The following is a 22271-nucleotide window of genomic DNA, read 5'->3' as shown; positions in this document are numbered from 1 at the left end:
TCACATTAAATTTCAAGGTGGTTTTTTTTTTAATACAACTTATGGTCGGGAGAGAAGGAGGCTAAAAGGCACATCACTTGGATTAACTTATTTAGACTTCTGTACCTTGTGCAGCGTACAAAATGTTCTCCGTGTCAGTCCCTCAAAGCGTCGCCACGAGTGCATACTTACACTGCCTCGAGACATGAAACTACATCTTACCAAGCCAATAATGCGTCTTCTTTCTTCGAGAGCTGATCTGACTGGAAAACTTTATTTCACATTTCTCTTCCCAAAAGAAAACTGCACCTCCCCCAAGCCTCCCTGCTACACTCTCCGCATGCGGAACAGAAATTAAACCTTACCAAGGATGTGGCATCTAATAAATACTGGACTAGTTAAAAACATCTAGTTACTGTTCATATTATTAGCTAAAGTGCAGAATGCAGGTTACACCTTCTGCAAATTATTTGCTCAACAACTCCATAGGACGACGCTGGTGTAGAGCAGTGCAGCAGAGCACTGGAGAGCTCCTGGCGGAGGACTTGACGGCAGAGGTTTAGAAAATACAAATATATTCCCCTCTCAGCAACAGGCTGGCATTCATCTGAACCTCACTACACAGCTGGTGACGTTTCTTGCAAATGCAACGTTAATGGATGCATATAAGCAAACTCATACGCTGTTTATGCATCCACTGCTGTGGTTCAGACCCGGCTTCTTCAGAGCTGAGCTGATTTGACGAGCCCTCAGCTTCCTCCATTTTAAGACTCTCGTTTCCCATTGCAGTTACCAGTGGTATATGACAGAAACCCATTTTAGTTTATTTATATTCCACGGCACTACGCCAGGGTGGCAGTAACCGTGGAAGTATCTAATTAGCAGTTTCACTTTTCACTTTTCGTGGAGGAAGGGTGGGTGATGGATGAGCAAATGAGTTGGGTGGGTTTATTAACGTAACTCCAGCGTTGTTGACATGTGAAAATTTGATGATAAAATGTGAAAAAAGATTCACGATGAATGAGTGATGAAAATTAGTTAAAAGTCACTAGTGTTGTTTAGAAAGTTAGAGGTGATACAAAAGTAGAATATTATGTCCTACGAGCATTTATCAAATAGCAACGTAATAGGGGGTAAGTGGCTACTCCGGAACCAAATGGAAAACAAAGCGCATCAGTGTCGGAAAGATTCCCCATATACGTCAGCCGTCTCATTCAGCAATTCCTGCGGGCGAGAATTAGGACACAACACATGTATGCTCAGACCTAAACTGTGTTCTCTCTGCTTCACCTGGAAGGGCAACCTGTGAGGACGCCCCAAAAAAAAGGGAAGCAGAAGAGGCGAGGCCGCCCAGATGTCGCGATTAAGAGGGAGACCGGTGATAAACAGCCTACCAGATGGCTCTGTGAAGAGTGAGGAGGGAGAAACCAAGTTATGGCCCTGACATGGAACCAGAGGCGCAGAAGTGCAAGTTGTGTAGGGGGAATGAATGGTCCTGAAGCTAGTCGTGAAGTGTCTTATATGCGGCGGGTTGCTGCTTTCTCGTGCGACACTCGATTAATAGATAACCTGGTACTTCAGAAACCGGTACTTCGAGAGGGGATTGAGTTTTATGTGCGGCTACCATTCAAGGTGTGTTTTCAAGCACTGTCGTATTCGCGGGTAGATTAAGTGTATAAGTCTTGTCGTGAGTATGGTTTGGGTTAATTCTAGAGGAATTTATTTGTTAAACATTACACTGAATAACTGACGGCTACGGTAGGGGTGGGGATGGTGTATGCCCGCGTAAACGTTGATGTGTATAGAACATGCGTTAGACAAATTTCCTGAGGTTAATGTGATGTATAATGTGGAATATAGACGAATGCATAGGAGTACATAAAATTATACAAATAACATGAGGTTTGGGGTTGTGGAGGGTGGGGGGGGTCCTGTTATGAAGTTCCTGTGGTTGAGGTTTACAACAGCGGTTTTTCAGGCCGCAGAGCTAACATACATCAAAATGGAGGTGATCAAGAAGAAATCCTTTACTAACCAAACACGCTACTTTTTTTCAGCAGATACAATCTTAAGTTAGTTGATTCGGCAACCTTCAGAATCCTATTAGCATTAGCAATCTTCTTAGGGCAAATTAATACTCCACTAAAAGTCGTCTTTGTATGATGCTGCAATGCTGGTTGTTGGTGAGGAGTATCAAAAGTGAGAGGCACGAAGCTTTCCTCTGTCTCTCTCACAAGCATTATTACTTTTGGCCTCTCAGGTGACAGTTTTGTTGTATTACGCCTGAAAAGTGTCAGGGTCAATATTTCAGAAAACAAATGATAGTGACAAAAGTTATTAATCAGGCACAAATTCAGTGTCACGGAGTTCTCCGTGTGCCACGGTGGGTTTTTCCATTGCTTCAAGCACGGGGATTCCCTCAGAAACGTAGCGAACATCATCTGAACTTTAGATGTGAAAAACGCACTCAGCCTTCTTGCCATTCACCGACTGCTGGTATTTATTAGCGGTGCTGCCTTGCAGGTAATCACCCACAGAGTTTTTAAATCAAAGAGGACAGAAAGCTTCTCTGAATATGAAATTCAGAAGGACTTGGCGGGGGGAATAGAAGCGTGCGAGTTATTAGCAGAAAGTGCAGATTGTACTGCGAAAAAATCCCTCGTCTGCTGTTTGAAACCCACTTAGTTCTTCACGCCGTCTGGAGGGTCCGTGGGTGGCTCCCACCAGAGTTTACGCAGCTCGGCTGCAGAGAAAATCAAGGGGAACGATGCGCTGGGGCGGCGCTGCCTGCTTGGGATGCGAAGCACTCGCCCTGCAGCGCCGCTGCCCAGAGCCGCTCCCGCGGCGGGCAGGAGCAGGGGCTGGCAGCGGCCACGGGCAGGCAGGGAAGCACGAATTAAATTGTTAAGCCATCTTGATCGGTTTTCTTCACAAAGAATGAGCGAGGAGTAACACGGAGAAAGGGTTTGCCCACCGACTGGGTGGGAGCGGAGAGGGTGGAAAGCCCTGCGTGACATCCTTCCGGCACTAGGATGTGATCTGATGAGGTGATGTGATGAGGCACACGCGCGCGTTTGCTGTGATGGTGTGATCCAGTCAGATGTTGTGCCACAAAAGAAAGCACGAGAGCAAAACACGAAAGGAAACGATCTCCCCCTGGCCCTCCAGAGCATCCATCCCAGCTGCCTGTCACAGGCAGCGCTTTCTGATAAACAACCCAACAATGAATTCAATTTTTCTTTTCCCCGGGAGTGCAGGAACTCCCACGCAGAGACTCAAAATGTGACAAGTCTAGAAGAAAACTGAAGATTCTCTTCTGAAAACCAAATTGTGCAGCTGCTTTAAGAACCACATGCAAAAAAATATTCTTTTGAACATGAAAAAACCTGCCCTTGCAGCGGCTTCTGCCTTGCCACGAGATGCGTTCCTACAGACCGCTCACAACAGGAACCGACCTCGTTACGCGAGCCAAACCCAAGGCGCTTGCTTTATTGGGTGACGTGTGATTTTCCTTTCCCGGCTTCTTTTAATTTAAATTTGGACCACAAAAAACATCGACTAATTTGCCAGCAACCTCTCCTCTCACTTGGGTCAGCTCTGAACATGCCTGACTAATTCAGAGAGCGTTATCTGTAATGACTTCTGTTTATATAATGCTCAAAGTTCAGGTCTATTTTTAACCCTGGCTTTCCCTCCAACGACATTAACGTCTCTATCAAGACACCTTTTCTGACGTCAAGCACTTGGAGGGAAGGGCTGGGCCGGTGGGCAGCTCGCTGGAGCACAGCAGCGGCCACCATTTCACTTCGTCTTCCAGAATTTTACTTTTCCATCTCCCTCTAGCTGGTTCCGACGTCAACAATAAAAGCAATGTTTTCTGAGCTGGCTTTCCTTACCAACTTTACCACAAGGATATTATTTTTAATGCAATTACAATTTCTTTAGCATCTAACTCTCGAAACCATTAACCATTGAAAACAGCTACACATGACCTAGTGTCAGACTGTGTTTTGTATATGCTAAGTCACGTCACATAACGCTTTTAAGCGCGTGTTGTTTGAGTTCCTACATATTCAAGACAGAGGCCATGGCTTGCTTTATGCTTCCCTGATACTTACTGTCTCACCAAGGTCTAAGGCCCCAGTTCCACCAAAACAGTGACGCAAAATACTATGTTATTTTAAAGTTCAGGTGGTGATACTGAGGGAGAAAAGCCTACAGAGACTAACATACACTGATGCATCCAAGAAAATAAAAGCCTTGCAAGCACTTTCTGAAAGGCAACGCAGCGGGGGCTCTGCACACCGGGACCAGGCTCCCCGAAGCCATCCTCATTGCTGCTGCATCACAGCACTCAAATCTAAAGCCCTCGTGATCACATCTAGCAGCGTATCAAACTGGACAGCTGCGACTAGGATTTAAATAGAAAATCTGCCAGGCTGGATCTCTCATATGTGGTGCCCTGTTTCAAACAAAAACCTTAATTACAGGTATTTAAAGTGTGTGCACACAGTTAGCTAGTGCTGCTCTCCACTAGATATGCTTTTTTCTCCCTGCTTATAAAGGTAGGAAGGTATGAATATTGCAGCCAGCACTGCATAGGAAACTGACAGGAAAAAAATGTTAGAATTTGTATTTTACTATTGAATTTCAGAAAATGAATTAAACTCTTAGATGCGCATTACAGCTACAGGACTGTCTCGTTCCTGACTGGGGAGCTTTAACTCAGCAGGCATGATACGTTCATCATGGTATTTATGAAGAAAATCTGATGAGACAAAAATATTAATTTATGAGGCTGATCCATACCCTTTTAATGCATAAATCAAAAGTCAGGGTTGTTTGGCTTCATCATATATTATGCACAATGGCACAGTCATAAAAATTACATACTGAAGCATATGCAAGAATTATAGCTTTTCACTTCTGATTTTCTTTCTGAACATATACATTAATAATTTGACTAAGGTAGCGCAACTTCTATGATAAAAGTGTCATGCACCCCCCAATCAATTCCCCTGCAGTGGTAAGTCAGAATTCTTTCTTAATTGATGCCGCGCCATACATGAGATTGGTGAAGAGCCAGAAGTTAAACATGATCCGTGTCGACTATCTGTATTACAAAGAAGATGAGAAAAAGCAAGCTGCTCATTATGAGAAGCACAAAGGCCGCCTTGGATTGGGGTCCTGCCTCCGATTTACCTTGTTCTGGCAGCTTTTGTTGGGAAGAGCAGCAATTTACTGACTCCCTCAACATGTGAGATTTTGGCATTAATGATCCCAGCCACTTACGGCATCACAGACGTTAGAGGTAGAGCAGGTCACGGAGTCATCTACCTGAATAATCTCGGTTTACAAAAACTCTATTAAAAATAAGAGGCTTTCATGGCAGGAGAGGAAGAAATATTGGAGAAACCACCACCCCTCATGCCAATCGATTCACAAAGCTCCAGGGAAAATTATTATCATCTCCCTGCTAATGGTGAAAAACTGAACCCTAGAGCAACTAAATAACTTGTCCGAGAGCAGCCAGTGTCAGCAGCACCAGTAAAAAGCACAACGCCCTTCCCAGGCCCCAGCCCGAATAAAATAACCCCATGTAAGAACAGCCAGATGTATGAATACGTATGCAAATTTTGCTACTTTCAGTCCAGTAAATTCTGGGAAAAGTCTAAGAATGCAAAGATGCTGGAGAAATTAGTACAGGTAACAGATGAATACGGACTGTAAGCCTGGAACAGGGAAGGATTTGGCTAATTACTACGAAGGAGGCTGCCAGTGTCCTGAGCTGGATGACCCAGCAGCAGGCACAACACTGACTTTATTAGCTGACTGTCAAAGTCACATATCAGGCGTGTACCATGCTTTAAAATCCGTTCTCCAGACACTTAATTCATGAAAGATGCTTCTAATAAAAAGTGAACTCCGCTGCTCTCAGAAGCCTTTTCTCATCATTCCAGCAGAGCGGATGCAAACTCTGTGATCTCAAATACTTATGAACCCTTGCATTCCCTTCTCTCATATATGCTGATTTTTTCAAGTTTCAGCAACAACAGTTCAGCTAGAGATATAAGTGAAGCGGCAAATGCATTTATTTCTGATAATTTAAGGAACTTTTGATAAAACTCAGAAGAGCTGAAGTGTCTCTGCTGTTAAGCTCAGGAAAATGAAACCTGGCAGATGAGTACCCTCAGGTCACAGTAAATACTCAGTTTCTCATGAAATTCAATCCCCATATAGCTAAATTATACCCAGTGAATAGTACAGACTCGAGATAGTCAGATATGCCTAATTTACCTACGAACTCCAGGGATGTCCAAGTTCCCATTCTTTACTGATCCTCCTGAGTCACTCTGATGCAGCCAAACAAGACTGAAAATCAGACTTTAAGCAGTATTTCCAGGCTAAGTTACTGATAACCCTCGGACGCGTTCATTTTGCTACAGTACCAGTTACTGCATCCGAATGTCTGCGTGGGGGTGTATCTATGTCTACACATGTACGTGTGTGTGTGTATATATATATTTTTAAGGACAAAAAATCCCATTCAACAGGTATCGCCATAACCATTTTTTTTTTTAATTTAGCATAAGGTTGAATACCAGGAAAAAACAGAAGATATGTAAACATTGAGTACAGTTACATATCTTCCCAGACGGCGAAATAAGCGTGCAGAGGCGGCTTTATTTCTTAAATCACCCGCTTTGTAAATGCCTTCTGGAAGCCTACCATTATTCAAGAGAAAGCAAGTTCATTTCATCTCTAACTTGGTTTATACAAGAACTGAGTGAAAGCATTAAGCAACAGGCGCTCAGGCTACTTACCCAGGTTATACCACATATCCCTGATTTCAAAACCAATCTGCCTTCTCATATCACCGTACCTTAAAAAGGAAAACAAAATCACCATGAAAGAGAAATAAAAACCCAATACGAACAAGCAGAAGCGACTCATTTCAAAATCTAATCAGCATTTCAAAGATATTTGAAATTCCGGAGCAGGTTCTCCAGATTCAACCAGTACAGTTACACTACCCAGCCTCCCTCGGCAGCTCAGCGATGCGCCCGTAAACACTCCATTTGCCCAATGGCCCTTTTACAAGGGGGTGTGAGACACAGAGGCTGCCTGACACGTCCGGGCTACCCCAAAAACCTCAGCCACGCAGCCACCAGCTTCTGGTCCTCCCTCGTGTTACTTGCTGCTCCCCAATTTTCAAATTCTGCAGCAATGCTTACCGAAGGGAGAACAGACATGAAACATTCACCTGCGCAAACCTCTCTGTGCCATGCTTGCAGGTTATCTAACCACCCTTCGGGACATGCGGGTGGTTACAGAGATTAATTGTGAGCATTTTCTATTTTTCAAACGGTAATGGCTGGAGGAAGCATTACATGGCCTCAGGCTGTATTTTATTTTTATATGCCCGCTTAGCATAACACCGTCCTAGAAAATGCAATGAGGAACATCTCGCGACATCTTGTACCTCGACGTGCAAAATCAAGAAGAGAAGGTTTCTATGTTGGAGGGGACCGTGTGTCCTGCCCGCGCTAGACCAAAAGCGAGTGGTCGCAGCAGCCGGGGCGGACGGAGCGGGGAGCCCATCCTGCAGCCTCCCGCCGAGGCTGAACCTGCCTCGGCTCCGCCGCAAGGTTGGTGGCACCAACGCCTCGCATCTCCCATCAGGGCTAATTTTATATTCCGCTCCCTCTCCACGTTAATACCAGGAAAGCTTAGTGAGTGGAAAACACCCTAATGCCTTCATTAGCGACGGGATCGGAACCGTAATGAGCTCCAAGGATTTATTTGCTACACAGAATATTTGTATGTTAAAGATCATTACTTGAATAACAAGATGAGCAAAATGGTAATATCTGGCAACTTGTGGGATTTCTGTGAGATAATAGTGAGATACCCTGCCATTAATATGGATTAAAGAGATTCTTCTGCATCATTAAGAATCTGTTATTATCTAATGCTTAAATGCAATGTTTAGCAAAACCTACAAATTACAATAATTAAATTTTAAATTGTTAAATATTTGACATATTAATTGAAATATACACTTAAAAAGATGGGCGAGTGTAATATTGAATTAACTGATTAATTATATCCCTTTGGCACAGAACTGGGAGTGGTTTCACACAGCAATAAAAGTTAGTGCTTCCACACCATACATTTATTGCGTCTTGAAGGATTTATGGTCTCGATTTCTGTCTCCAAAACATGATTAATTGGAAAATAACAACTTGTAAAATCATTATCAACAGATTTACAATTTAGCAAACTTTATCAAGCAACCACCTCAAATGACTTAATCTATTTACTTATATTAGCTTATAACAGCAGTGACTCTGTTGATTTCTTGAATTTCTTCAGAAAGATATACTGCTCAGTTTAATAGAAAAATCACTTGAAAGAATTTCTGTCTAAGGTTCCCCTCCTCACAAAGAGGAATATCAGCCCACAAAATATATTTGCCAGTAATTTCCAGTCCAATTACAGCTCAGCTGTTGGTTTTTTGCTCAGGTCAGGAGTCTGATCTGAACTAAACTGCTCACATAGGTGCACACCGGCGTCGGACAGAGAGAGCAAGGGGAGACCGGCGGCAGACACGGCATCGATCCCTCTGCTTTCTAATTGATTGGAGCGCTTTGCCTTTTGCAAGTATCTTTTGCACGCAGAGCAGAATGTGCATCACATTCCCATCTGGTACCAACTGTTTTGTTCCATAAATTCTGAATCTAATGAAATAAAATTTACCTGGCTCTACAAAACCATCTTGATTTCCCTTTGCAAATGTATAACTATCACGTTACTATGTTCATTGCACAAGTGCAAAAACCTGAGCTCTGCTTGACATGACTTTTCCTGTTTCATGAAGGAAGCCCCACCAGTCACATATACCTATGTACATTGGATCACATAGCGCTTAAAAATTCTGTTGCAACGCCCAAGTAAAGCACAGCTTCCAAAGGAAGCCCCTCAAAACTCATGACAGGGTGGACGAGGTTGAAGGGCAAAATTTAGCTGCCAAAAAAACCCCGATGGGACATAGACCCCCCTCTTCTCTGGTCAAAGCCTGCGACACATGGTTAGAGCAAAAAGCCTTTAAAATCACATCGCACTGCAGCAGTGATATCTCTTCCCGTTCTCGCTGTGATCTCTCTCATAATAATCTACAAAAGGGACTGAATATAGAAGGTGAAGTAATACAAAACGCATCTTCTTTCTTTATATAGATATATTAATATATACTGTACATACAAGGAGTCCAAGCTATACTTGCTCAGGGAATCATAGCTTCTCGAAATGGTCTCAAGCTGCATCAGGGGAGGTTTAGGTTGGATATTAGGAAAAATGCCTTCCCTGCCAGAGCGGTCAGGCCCTGGCACGGGCTGCCCAGAGAGGTGGGGGAGTCACCAACCCTGGGGGGGTTCAAACACCGTGTAGACATGGCACTACAGGGCATGGTTTAGGAGGCCTGGGGGTGTTGGGTTGACAGTTGGACTTGATGATCCTAAAGGTCTTTTCCAACCCTAATGATTCTCTGATTCTATAGCTTTGAAACTCTTCATTTTTGTGCATTAACTGCGGCCACCTGATTAACTCTGGGAACGACCTGCTTTTGCAGGCACTCTTTACAAATACCATGACACAGAAAAAGATTCCACACACAGTGTTTGAAAGCACGTAGCTGGCTGTTTTCAGCGTTCAGTGTTTAGCTAATTAATTATAAGGTCCACTACATTGGGACCCCAATGAAATTTAGGAGGAATGCATACATTAAACAAAATATTCATACTCCAGTCTTACTTCCAGTCTTTCTTCTTTTGACAGGTTTCATTTCCTGTGGGATTCTGAATAGCAGTCGGGTAGTTCAAGCTCCCTGTTCAGAGGTAGGCAATGTAATCCCTTTTAACCAGGAAAGCATACAAGACTGCAGCTATACAAACCCATTCTTCGGGGATATCGCAGCGAAACGGGCTGTAGTTACAAAAATTCACTCTAAAAGGCCGTTAGGGATTAAGCAATAAAGAGCGCACGTAAAATGAGATTAGAATAAGCACAAAGCTAAAGTGATTTAAAATGCAGTTTTATAATATGTTAATACTTCTGAAAAGTCTTGACTTTATGAACATCCTGCAGTATAAAATACTGTCTTCATCAGTAATGAATCATGTAATTTAGATCTTGATTCAAGGGTAGAAACACATGCAATACTTGATTCATGTTTTTAAAACCAACCTTTCATTATACCATGATTGCATCTCAATTTGAATGGATTTAGCTAAGAAATTAAACTAAAATTATGTTAATAGACCTCAAGTTCTTGCCCATGATTTAGATGACGAATAGGACTTACTTGTTAAGTATTTTTGCTCTTTTAGCACTTGAAAAATTCTCCAGTTGTAAAGACTCTTGTGTGAGAAAAGCAACAGCCAGGTGGAAGTAGTTGTTCCAAAGCTGAAAGCCCCCAAAATGACAAGAATAGATACCATTAATTCTCCGAGATGTTTTTCCATGCACCTACAAAACAACTTAGAAGTATCTAAATTATGCACATAAATATTTAAAGGAGAAAATAACAGACAACACAGAGGCAGTGTTTCTTGATATATTCTTAGTACATCTCCTCGTCGTGTTTATGTTTCCATGACACATTTCCTATCTACAAATCCTAATCGATTGTGCTTTGATGATTCAAGTAAAATTAAATGTGAACACATAAATATGAAAAAGAAAATATAAAAAGGGATCTTGAACAAGTGACCTAAACCGGCGTGTTTCTCATCGGTAGGGCGCTCGGACGCTCAGGCTCCACATTTGAGGTAATAATTCTGCTAAAGCATCATGCAGAAAGGGGGAGGACACCCCTTTTTGCTGTTCCTGAAGGAAAGGGAGAGTTTTCTGTGATGCTCTGAGTAAGACTTGGTGCTGTTCGAGGACAAGACCCACAAGACACGAGTGGCTCGTACATACCTGCTGAGCCTGAAATGACTTAACTGGGCTAACTGGTCTCCGGGAGTTCAAGACGACACATACATACACCTAAATTAGGTGTTTAGGGCAAAAATTTATTATAACATTAACATTAGTCCTCAAGACACCAAAGGATTTTTCTTACCTGTAACTCAAAGTTGGCCTGATCAAGAAATTTTTTGTTTAGCATATCTGCATACTGATTAATTGCTCGCAGGAAGACTCTGAAAGATCAAGAGAAAATTACATAATTACACACTCTTCTGTGGTACCTTTGTACATTTGGCATCCCAATTAGACAAAAATCTGAGTCTGTCTGGAAAGTGGAATTTGTAGCTGTTACCTGAAAAGCAGTGTGACCTCACCACTGCCAAGTATACAGAATTATATGCAGATGTTCTCAAAATTAATCAAGTAAATTAGCATATGCAGAAACACAAGGGAAGTTTTGGATAAAATCACTTGTCTTTAAAATACATCATGATAATCAAGAGATCATTAAAAATTCAGTTTATTAGTAGAAAGTATATATCTTTTTAAAGTTACAGTGTCTTCATGTTGCATCTAACCGAGACCTGCAATTGGCAGTATTTTAGGTCAAGCAAAACATGTTTTTAAACACGAGGCAAATGCTGTTTCACTTATGGCACAATAACACGTAAAAATGCTGTTGAAGGACAATCTCAAACCACTGTTCACTGTTCTACTTCTAAAATGCTAATTTAGTACCCAGTGTCGTTTATTGCTTTTCTGAAAAAGATGCTTCTTAAATTGCAATAGGAGTTGGCTTGACAAGCTTTAAAAATAAAGCCAAATGGCACAGTACAAGTAGGTCACTACATATTCACGGAGCTGGAAAGTAAACATATTATTGTTTGGTACCTTAATCTCCATTTTCAAAATAAACACTAGATTCCTCCTGAAAACGTTAAATCTACGCTATGAAACTGCCAGCTAATGCCCAGACAAATGAGCTTGTCTTTTGAGCAGACTGTGGTAGATTTATGTCTCCTGAAAGTACCGGCAATGATAAAGACCACTCATGACACGCACTACATTTCTTCCCCCCCAACAGCAATCTTTTTAAAAAGAGAGTTCACTGTCGAATGCAAATAATGAAATTAATCTTTCCACAGGCTGACAAACAAATAGATTTAAAAAAAAAAAAAGAAACCGTAGAGGCAGTTCAACAGATCTTTGACTGAATTTAAGATACCTAGTGATCTCTCCTGAAAACAATTAATATTTATCTAAATGTTTGGTAACCCAAGAGAAACGAAGCCTCCAGATAACGTGCGGGCATCAGGATGCTAAGAGAGATTCTTTATGTATAAGAAATCAATAAAGCAAGGCAAAAATTTTGACACCATTGGGATGTGCCTGTACTATAAAGTCAGGGCAGCCCCACGACAGTGTAATGGAGAAGAAAAGTATCCAAACATGAAAATCAAAATTAAATTTATGAAATAAAATACAAAAGAAAATTTAAAAGATGAAAGAACATATACAATATAAAAGAATACAGAAAAGAGTAAATACATACATGTATACGTATACACACCTACACACGATACCATATTGCTCTTTACAGCCGAGGTGTCGCAGGCACCTACGCGCTCGCACCCAGCATCGGCAGAGATGCCTTTCAGGAAGAGCATTGCTGTGCGTTATTCACCAGTATCTTTGTCAGTGTACGTATTTGGAAACAACTTCATTAGGAGGTTTTATAAACGAGGTGAATTCAGCATGCACAGTAATACACTGCAGGTATATGTGCTTTAGATCTATGATTCAATTACTGAGCTGTAGCATATACTAAGATTGAAACCGAAGTTATCCGTGTAATCAGACTCTCAACAGTTTGATATGTAGACTGTTATACCCTGTTTTGTTTTGTGGTTTTAAAGTCAGCTAATACTATGAGATCCGTAAGTCTTCCTAGAAGAATTAGTAATTTAACATTGTAGGAAAGGCCATCTTGCCTTACGAAGATAAAATTGGTTCCAATACAGTGAGGATTATGCCTACAATTTAATTATGTTGCCTCAAGACATCGCTATAATGTATTCAATCTGCTCCATCAAATTATGCTTTGGAACAATCTCTATATATCATTATTTTCCTTTAAATTGTAACTTTCATTTTCCCCCTATATTCATTCTAGCAAGTACCAATAAAGAACAAATAATGCAGAATCTACTGTACATTGCTACTGCGAAAGGACCAAACCGCAGCACACCTGTTAAACTGCAGTTGTAATCCTCTCTCAGCCCACGCGCTACCGCTGCAGTCAGGCTGCCTTAGGAAGGTAAGTGTTCCTCCCAACTTTCTACAGAAGAACATCAAAAGAAGAGGTGCGGAGATTTATGTGTTGATTTTTGAATTATTCAAACCCCATTTTAATTTTGGTTTAATTTGATGATAAACTCGATCCTTCCATTACTGGATAAAACACGTCCTAACGTACGTGAGCGACGACAGACCCGTTCTTGTCCCAGTGAATGTCAACAGAACAATATTTTTATTATCACAGTATATCTTCAGCTGCAAATCAAATGTCAATCAATGAGGATTTTGTGCCTGTTTCGACGAGTACTGAAAGGATTGCTGGAAATATTGGCAGTGCCTTTACAACAACATGTGGGGCTGCCAAAATATGACCTTTGCCTATCATGGTACTGCAAAGTGAAACATGACTGGCACAGTACATCCTGAATAATTCAGATCCCTGAGAAAAAGAGAAGTTATGAAGTGGATTAGTCAGCAACCTATTATTTTACTACAACCTCCCAGCACAACTGAAGTCACTAGAATGGCCCTGCCACGGCTAAGCTCGCAGCACTCCCTAGTATCATCTAGGACCGCCAGTGCCAAGAGAAAACAGAAAAATTGTGATGATTTTTATCTGACGAAGTTCACCTTAGCAATATATGTTAAAATATTGGCAATAAGAAGTACCAAGTTGTATACCACACTGGGACAAAGAGAGTAGAGAGATTTCATCACGGTACTCCTCCTCCACCTTGGTGCAAAGCTTTATTGTTGCAGGGCTCAGCAAGGGAAGGCTGGATTTAGATAAACATAGTTCTCTATCGTGCTGAGATCCCTGACAGCCACTCCGTGGACTCCTGAGCAACTCGCAGCCTCTTACGCACCCACACAAGGGTGAGGAGAGGTGTCAGCTGAGAAAAAAGGCATTTCTACCTGGTATACTCAAATGACATCCTGTGAACGAGCTGCAACTCGATGAAAAAGAATCAGAAGAAACACCACCGGACACAGGGTTACACGGCAGAAGTCAGATGGTTGGGTTGGCATCGCTTCACCGTTTTGGTACGACACTCAGGCGTACGATTAATCAGACAGAAAGATTACTAACCTGACGAGATCAATTGGATAGAAAAATATTTTACTTGATGAATTCTTGCCTGTAACCTACGAAACGGCATGTTATCACCCGTGAAGTTTGCTGCAACTCATGAATGTAACAACGGTTCAGGTTTATGCCCAAATAAAATTCAAAAGAGGAAGCAGAAAAAATCTGTGAATCATTCCAGGTTTTACTTTAATCCTCTTCCTCCTCCAAAGCAGGGACTGACAATTTTCAATAACTTCACTGTCAAAGCTGGAAAAACTGAAAAATTTGAGGGAAACGTGGCTCTTTGGGACAGGCAGAATTAAACGGAACGCATCAGGTCTGTACTGAGGAACGAGCAGGCTGCTGCTAACCCACGCTCTGACGAAAGGTGTGCTCGGACATCACTGGGCCAACAGACAAGTCATCAAACCTATCTCCTGTGCTCAGGGAGAGAAGGTCAATCCACAGAGGCACACCTTATCTTGCTGCAGTTAATAAGGAAGATTAGTTTCCAGTTGCATGTGCATTAAAAAAAAGAGCTTTTCTTGAAGTTCAGTTTTGATTAACAAAAGAATCCGTGTTGGGAAGAGCCACTAAAATTAAACCTTGAAAAAGAGGGACGTTCAGAGACTGGAACCGATCGCGATGTACTCCGCTGCGATACCGAGAATGTCACGCACAGCAACAAAATCTAATGCTAACATATCGGAAAAGATTTATGAGACAGAAGACTTTATCAACCCAATTAAAAGAAGGAAATTAACATTTCCTATGATGTGATTGGAATAGAAGGAATACAATTACAGAAGGAAGTCGCTTCAGGATATGTGGAAGGAAGAATGACCGTTGCTAAAGGGCGCAAGTATCTACCAAATAACAAAATTAACATCCTGGCCTGATGAGGTTTGTGTGTGCTGAGCCCCGGGGATGAGCAGTGCTGGGGATGCCTCAGCAGCCTTCTGTTGTCTCCTCCATTGTAGTTAGGTCCTTTGAAGTAGGGACATGTCCTCTTATTCTGTGTTTAGGTAGCTACTGTCACAGTGGGGTCTTACACCGTCATCAGGGCTTCTTGGTATCTTACCCGTTTATGTATTTCCTGGTAAGACACCTTTATCAAGTTCTCCACAAGCCAGAAGGAATGATGAAGCGTGCAAACACAGAGTGGAGGCCACAAAAGTCAGTAGCAGAGCTGAGCGTCAAAGTGCCATCATGTTGCAAAATGCTCGGTCTGGTTGCATTAGGGTAAGGGTCCACTGTGAGACGTGACGTATTTGCCCTTATCTACTTGGCCTCGGCTGGAATACTGTTCAGTTGAGTCACCACGCTTCGAGAGCAACACAAAAATATTGCAGAGAGCTCAGGTGGGAGAAGCAAGAGGACAGGAGATGCAGAAAACTGTGGCATACGTTAGACGTTAGGAAATGCTTTGTGATGCTCAGGAAGGGCCACCAAGAACAGAAATTATAAAAAAACATAACAAACAAAAAAAAAACCAGGTCAAGCAAACACCTGTGATCTGGTCAGGCATCATTCGCCTTGTCCTGCCTTAGATTAGTACTAATTTCTTCACTAATTTCTCCCCATTTATGGCTCTCAATCCAGAGCCAATAAATCAATTAATATGCTGCTGATTCAAGCCATGAACTAACTTCAATTGCAACTGCTGAGTTCTGAGTATTTTTACTGTTCTTGATTACTAATCACTTCCAATAGGCCATAGGTGGTTAATTGGTTTATGGATGCCTGCTCAGAGACTGTTCCACCAAAGAGCGTGAAAATTCATGGTCCGATTCTGTAGTATGCCTTTGCAGAGAGGCTCTTTTTTCCTACAGCACCACCTCACTGAATTCAGGAGGCTGTTCATATGTACCAAATCTAGACTTGAACTGGCAATAATAAATGAAGAAGGGACAAAAGGATTCAATTTGTTAGTGTAACAGGAGTCACTGCGCCAAACAGTCTTTTTGCTCTTTCTCAGGTACAGTCAGTTCTTCTTCCTCCATTCTCCCTTATAATTAGTCAAGTGCCCTGATTTGCTTGTTTTCTCTCATGTTTAAAAATATTCTATGCCCCATTTTCTTTCCTTCAGCCTCTCACATCCTCGGAAAGTATCTGAAAAAGCTGAAGGAGCCGAGGGAAGCTGGAAGCCACACGCTGCTGCAACACACCTCTCTCATCAGGTAACGCACGTACAGAAATCAATCTGCCTCTGCAAAAAGATCTTCTGGAGAAATAATCTAGAGAGAGATATAGCAAAAGCAGAAACATTCTCTCAGTATATTTTGTACATTATTTAGTTAGCTCTAGTACCCAGGGATTCGGATTTACGCTATAAGCACTTAAGCAAAATACTTATGACAAGAAAATGTGAAACGATACAAGCTACAAATGTACTTCCCAGTATTTTTCCTTAAGCGAACATCAACAAAGAAGACTGAAAGAACAAATGAATGGCTTCCCTAATGACAGAATAATTATCTAAACAAGAACCTACAGATGTAGCTTAAAATAATTTAGGTTTAGCCGCTAATTCAATAAAAGAGAGCGAATTTGGAGTGAGGTTATAAGAGGCACTATTATGATGTCATTTCAGTTAATTTAGATGGAAGGATAATGAATGCTTTATTACAGTTGATCAGCCTTCCTGCACATCATCATGCTTTCCATGCTTGAGCTTTTGCTTCTCTGGGAGACAAATTTACTGTTCATATATGAGACAGACTACTCTTATCTTGTCAGAGTGTGTATGAAACAACAGACCCAGACCTTGAAATCCCAATGCAAAACCCAAACCCGAACAAATGCTCACTAAAGCATGAATAGCAAAGCCTTCTTTTAAACAGCAATCACTTCAAATACCTTCAAATTCTTTTTCAACTTCTCAGCATTGCAGAGCACAGTTAAGTTTTAAACAACTTTTTACTTACATATGAATTAAAAGTTGTCTTTTAATATACTCCTATAACCACTTCTCTGTTGGCACTGCATACAGTATGGCGATTCTCCAGTTATTTTAACCCTGGAACATAGAGGATTCGCAGAGACCTCATACGCATATTTTGTACAAGTCAAATGAAAATCAAAATCATTAGAACGAGTGAGCATGAAGTTATCTGCCCTCCTTGCATCTCCCCCCAATCTTGTCCTTTCCCAAATTCTCTTGTTTTTCTTTTCTGGTCATGTTATTACTGTTCACCCATCTTCACGCCTCCAGACCTGACGATGCCCAGCCCAGATGGAGGTTTCCAAAATCCTTCTCACGTTACACTTCTGTATATGATACTTCTCTGTCCAGTCTATCTCTCTCTTTCTTAAAAAAAAATGTTTAAAAAATTCCTTTTAATATCCTCTAATTCATCAGTCTAAAGCACAGTCAAAACTTAAAAAAAAACCCACACCTTGATAATTTGCTTTCTTTTGAATTACAATTCTTGGGCTGACTATGATAATAGCACAGAGTAATCCCAATGAAGGCTCGCTACTAAATACTTACATTAGCATAATCTTCCCATAATATCTACTCCACACTGGCACAGGTGCACCATGTCACTTTATTAACCTATTTTCTAATAAATATTTCAGAAACTGTTTTAGCATATTATCTATAATCACTGACACCTCTTTCCTAATTTATATTCTGTGCTGTGTGTCCTCTAAAACAACAGGGACAGATGAATGAAAAACAACTGCCAGTTAGGAAATTCTGAAGGACGAACCCGTGGCCTGACTGCCAATAGCAGGTACCGTGTAACAGCCACAACGTAGGCTTTTGCAAACCACCTCTGCAGTACAGCTGTCCCGCACCTTGAAATCAAACTGACGGAAGAACCCTGTTGGAGTAGGCAGGCAAGAGTGTTACACCACCGCACAATCAAATAACCGTTTCCAGAAATAAACAGTATGACAAAAGGTTTGGATTTACAGTCCATTCAAATGTCCTTGCAGACGTGCTCTGCCGACCCGGAGCCGGATGGATCCACGCCGATACACAGACACCTGCTAAAATTGACGGGACCTCCAGGCAAGACAAACATCCTTCGCGTGAGGACAGCACCAACGCGATGCTCAGCACGAAGCGTGGTTGTCCGTTTCATGGTCTTGGTGTAAATCCAGAGGAGAACAGAGATGCTGAGGTTGGAAGGTGCCTCTGGAGGTGAGTACCTCCAAGGATGTGACTCCCGCGGGCAACCTCCTTGGACAACCCGCGGCAGGGTCTGACTGCCCTCACTCTCCTCCTCTCTTGACCCCTGCTCTGAAGTCTAGGCTGTGGCTTCTCAGTGACCTTCAGAGTGCAGGAGAGAAGAAACTTTAGACTTCTATACTCTTTTTTCAAAAGCACCAGTAAAATTTGACTCCTGATATTTTATCTAAGATATAACTCCAGCCATGGTTATAACCTTATGTACTAAATTTCACCACCTAGGGAATTTTATGACTGAGTAATGAAAGACTGGAAGTAGTGTTTTCTAATGGAAATGCTAGAAGACAATTTAATTTAGGAGTTTTTAGCTAAGGCTACAATACTGGAGAATTAGGATCTATTGCAAGTGGACAGCATTAGTGTTCCTCTAACCCAAAAGTTAATATCCTAAAGGAAGATGACTTCCTGAATTCAGAGAGACTGTTTCTTATTGTGGCAGCTGGCAAAACCTTGCAATAGATCTTATAATTTAAAACAAATGTAATTTGTTGTAGCGCTGCTGGAAGAAACCTCTGCAATCAGGTTAGCTATTAAACAAGCAGTTTTCATTATAATGTGCGGCTCAATAAAATGCAAAAAGCCTTTGCTATGGTACAGATATCATCACCTTCCCTTGGTGAGTTTATTTGCTAAAATACATCTCTTCCAGGCGAGTATGCAGCCCCAGAGGACAGCTCTGCGGGCTCTCAGATGGTCCGAGCGGGCCGGCCGGGGCTGCTGGATCCCTCCCCAGGCTTCAACACCCAGCTCTGCCAGCAGCTGCCGCCTTCATGGGCCAACAGCTCTGCGGGTGCACGGAGACGGTGAACCGAGCTCTGCCTTTCCAAACCAAGACACAAGCTGGCTTTCCCGATACCCCCTCCACACACGATGCCCCCAGGCAATTAACAATGCAAGAGTGGAGTCTCTTGAAAGATGTCGTCTTGGCTCTCATTTTGACCTGACCTGAGCTGGGAATTCAGCTAGTTTTCGCAGTGGTAAAAATCAATAAAACAGAAGATGGGTTTTTTCCTACCACACTGCGTTTAAAATGATCTGCATCATGGAAATGATCAAATGCTTTTTAAAGAAGCACTCAGTCTGGAAGAAGAATAATTTAAAAAGTAGAGTAACTCATGGGAAGTGTGGGAAAGGACATCACAGGTAAATTTTCCTGCAAAGCATCGAAGTTCTGATTGAATTTGGCAAGAAGTTTTCGAATACTTGATGGTGTCTCGTGGTTTGCAGCACGGGAACCTCCCTCATTTTCTGCTGACAGCACTGTCCTCTGTAACTTACCCATTTCCATGGATAACTTGATGTGAATACAGATTAAGGCTACTTTAGGTAATTATGGATAAATCAATAGAATTGATTCCCTACGTTTCAAATTCTTTGGCATTTTCATCAATCTTGCAATCAATTGTTACGACAATTGCAGATGGCTAAACAAATGTCATAATGTTGCTTGAAAGATAATCTCAATTTTTCCCGTGGGTATTTAATTACTACATCAAAATCCATCACAGAATGCTAATGAGGAAAAAGAAAGTAATCTGCAGATGAGGAAGGTGTCCAAAGGTTAGTTTAACACCTCTTCAGTGCTGCTGGGGTCATAAATCAGGTGTGCTTAGCAACTCAATTCACTGGAGAGGTCTCTTCTCTTTGGCCATCACCCACATGTATAGTTCATTGTGGTGCCTGATGGCAGAAAGTTTCCGTGGGAGCTGAAGAGACTTTGGCTTTTAGTCCTATGCCTAACTCTTACTTTCACTGACTACCAAGAAGCACACAGAGACACTGCCCAGAAGAGCTGAACTTTCACAAAACTGGGATCCACCTCCCAACAAACACACACAAGAAGCAACTCCCTGGAAAAAGGGTAAAATGTGATTTATTGCAATAGATGAGAACGATGAACCGCAGCGGCTGCTCCGCTTTGCTGTTCCATGGATGCTTCTGCTGCTGACAGCTTTGTGAAGGGATCACTAAAGCTGGTAAGGTAAAAAAAAACTTACTGGAGCTTTAGGTAAGCCTGCATTTGACCCAAAGTGTGGCTCTCGGGTAGCAAAGTGACACAAAACATTTTAAGAAGGCAGCGGGGTACGTGAGGAAGAGAGAAGCAAGACGGGAACAGCGCTCGTCTCCCCTACAGACTATTGCTCGCCTAACCCAGCTATTGACCCTTGGGCAAGATCAGTGGTTTGCTGTTCTTTTAATTTCTCTGTCAGGCTCCTGTCTGAGACTGTTTGTAGCAAGGAGACAAGACTGGAATAAATACTTCAACACAATGCTCCAATACCTGCCGGTAGCAGAAATCCTCCCAGCACAAAGCCCATCAGCAGCCCGTCCCTTCCGCCGTTATTAGCGGGTTTTTTGGCTCCCGGGGAAAGAGCTGATGTATCCTGCATACAAGGGGTCGCACATGGAAACAGTCACAGACGATACGGCACAAAAATCAGGCTTGCAGGGCAGATAAACATTTATAAAAAGGGTTTTTTCCTTTTCTAGTACATCCCTTATTTTGGGGAAGCCCAGAAACACCAATTACCTCTGACTGCCTTCAGCATTCATTTCATCCCTACTAGGCGTGTGTTTTCTCCAATTTACAAGGGCTAAATAATGCTGCAGATTAAAATGAACTGTCTCGTAAGAAACCGCAATAGAACGGAACAATCAAACCCATTTTGGTTTGCTCTTTTAACAAGCCTAGCACATGCCAGAACAACTGCAGGGCAGCCGAGGGACATTTCCGACACCACAAACAGATCAATTTGCAGCCTTTAAGCAGGTATCTCCTGCATCCAAACACCGTGCTCTCGTACCAGGTGGCTGCAGTGTGCGGTCTTTGGACGTGTTCAAGGCTAGGGGGATCTGACATGCCAATCGTCCCCGGAATTTTACAGCCAGTAATTAGTTTCTGCCAGGTAAAGTCAAGGTCTCAGAGGCAAATGCAATCGGGGTCACAAAAAAATGGCCAAGCATGTCAATGGGACAAAGGTTTTGCTAAAAGACTTTTCATATTAAATGAGTTGTGAAATATAAGTGCGGATGTATGTGCCGCTGATACCGATGCACCGTTGTTTAGGAGGACAGCCAAACATGTCTTTCATTTTGTTAACAAGCTTAACCTATTTTAACAGACATTTAGACCAGAATATGCTAAGCTCCGCTCCCTGACTGTCAAACACAGGTAACACGCAGAAAGCAGGATCTGCTCCACCTCCAGAGGACGCAGCCAATACAATCCACACCCTGCCCCAGCCTCTCCACGGGTGAAGAAGATGAAAAGCTTGGAAGCATCACTAAAGCACACCCAGAAAAAAAAAAAAAAAAAAACCCACAAAATTCTCACGTTGATTTTTTTTAACCGGTGGTTGTGTACAAAGCAACATCTAAAGCTGTCCTCATCTTACACGGCATAATATTTCGTATGAAAGAGTGTATTACTTTGCCACTGTCACTTCTCCAGGCTGGAAAGGGCTGAATTTCCTGCTGGCAGAGCCTCTGCTGAGCCTTCCGGGCCGATGACCAGCACCCTGCGGCTCCGAGCCCCGACGCAGCCACCTGCGGCCGCGATGCAGGCGGGGAGGCCACGAGCTACGCACCTCCCTGCAGCTCGTCGCAAGGGGCGCGCCGTCACGCAACAGGGGCTTTTGTATTCACGGTAAACCATAAATGCCTTCGAGGACTTTATGGCTTTTAAGTTTACTCGTTCCTGTAGGAATACAAGTTTCTAATTAAGAGACGTCCTCAAGTACCCTGAGCTTCAAG

General features: G+C 42.3%; 1 protein-coding gene across 2 annotated transcripts in view; it reads right to left on the bottom strand.

Annotated features, from left to right (window-relative positions):
* Nucleotides 1-22271, bottom strand: part of DOCK1 (dedicator of cytokinesis 1) — a 322979-nt gene that overhangs the window by 79556 nt on the left and 221152 nt on the right. For both annotated transcript variants that reach the window (XM_075107665.1, XM_075107666.1), the window contains exons 30-32: nucleotides 11105-11183; nucleotides 10343-10443; nucleotides 6804-6862 (exon numbers count right to left, since the gene is read on the bottom strand). In XM_075107665.1, coding sequence (XP_074963766.1) covers nucleotides 6804-6862; nucleotides 10343-10443; nucleotides 11105-11183 — 239 coding nt within the window. The remainder of the gene's footprint in view (nucleotides 1-6803; nucleotides 6863-10342; nucleotides 10444-11104; nucleotides 11184-22271) is intronic.

Source organism: Phalacrocorax aristotelis, chromosome 12 (genome assembly GCF_949628215.1).
Source record: "Phalacrocorax aristotelis chromosome 12, bGulAri2.1, whole genome shotgun sequence".
In the NCBI taxonomy this organism is placed as follows: Eukaryota; Metazoa; Chordata; class Aves; order Suliformes; family Phalacrocoracidae; genus Phalacrocorax; species Phalacrocorax aristotelis.
This window is presented reverse-complemented; position numbering and strand designations above follow the sequence as displayed.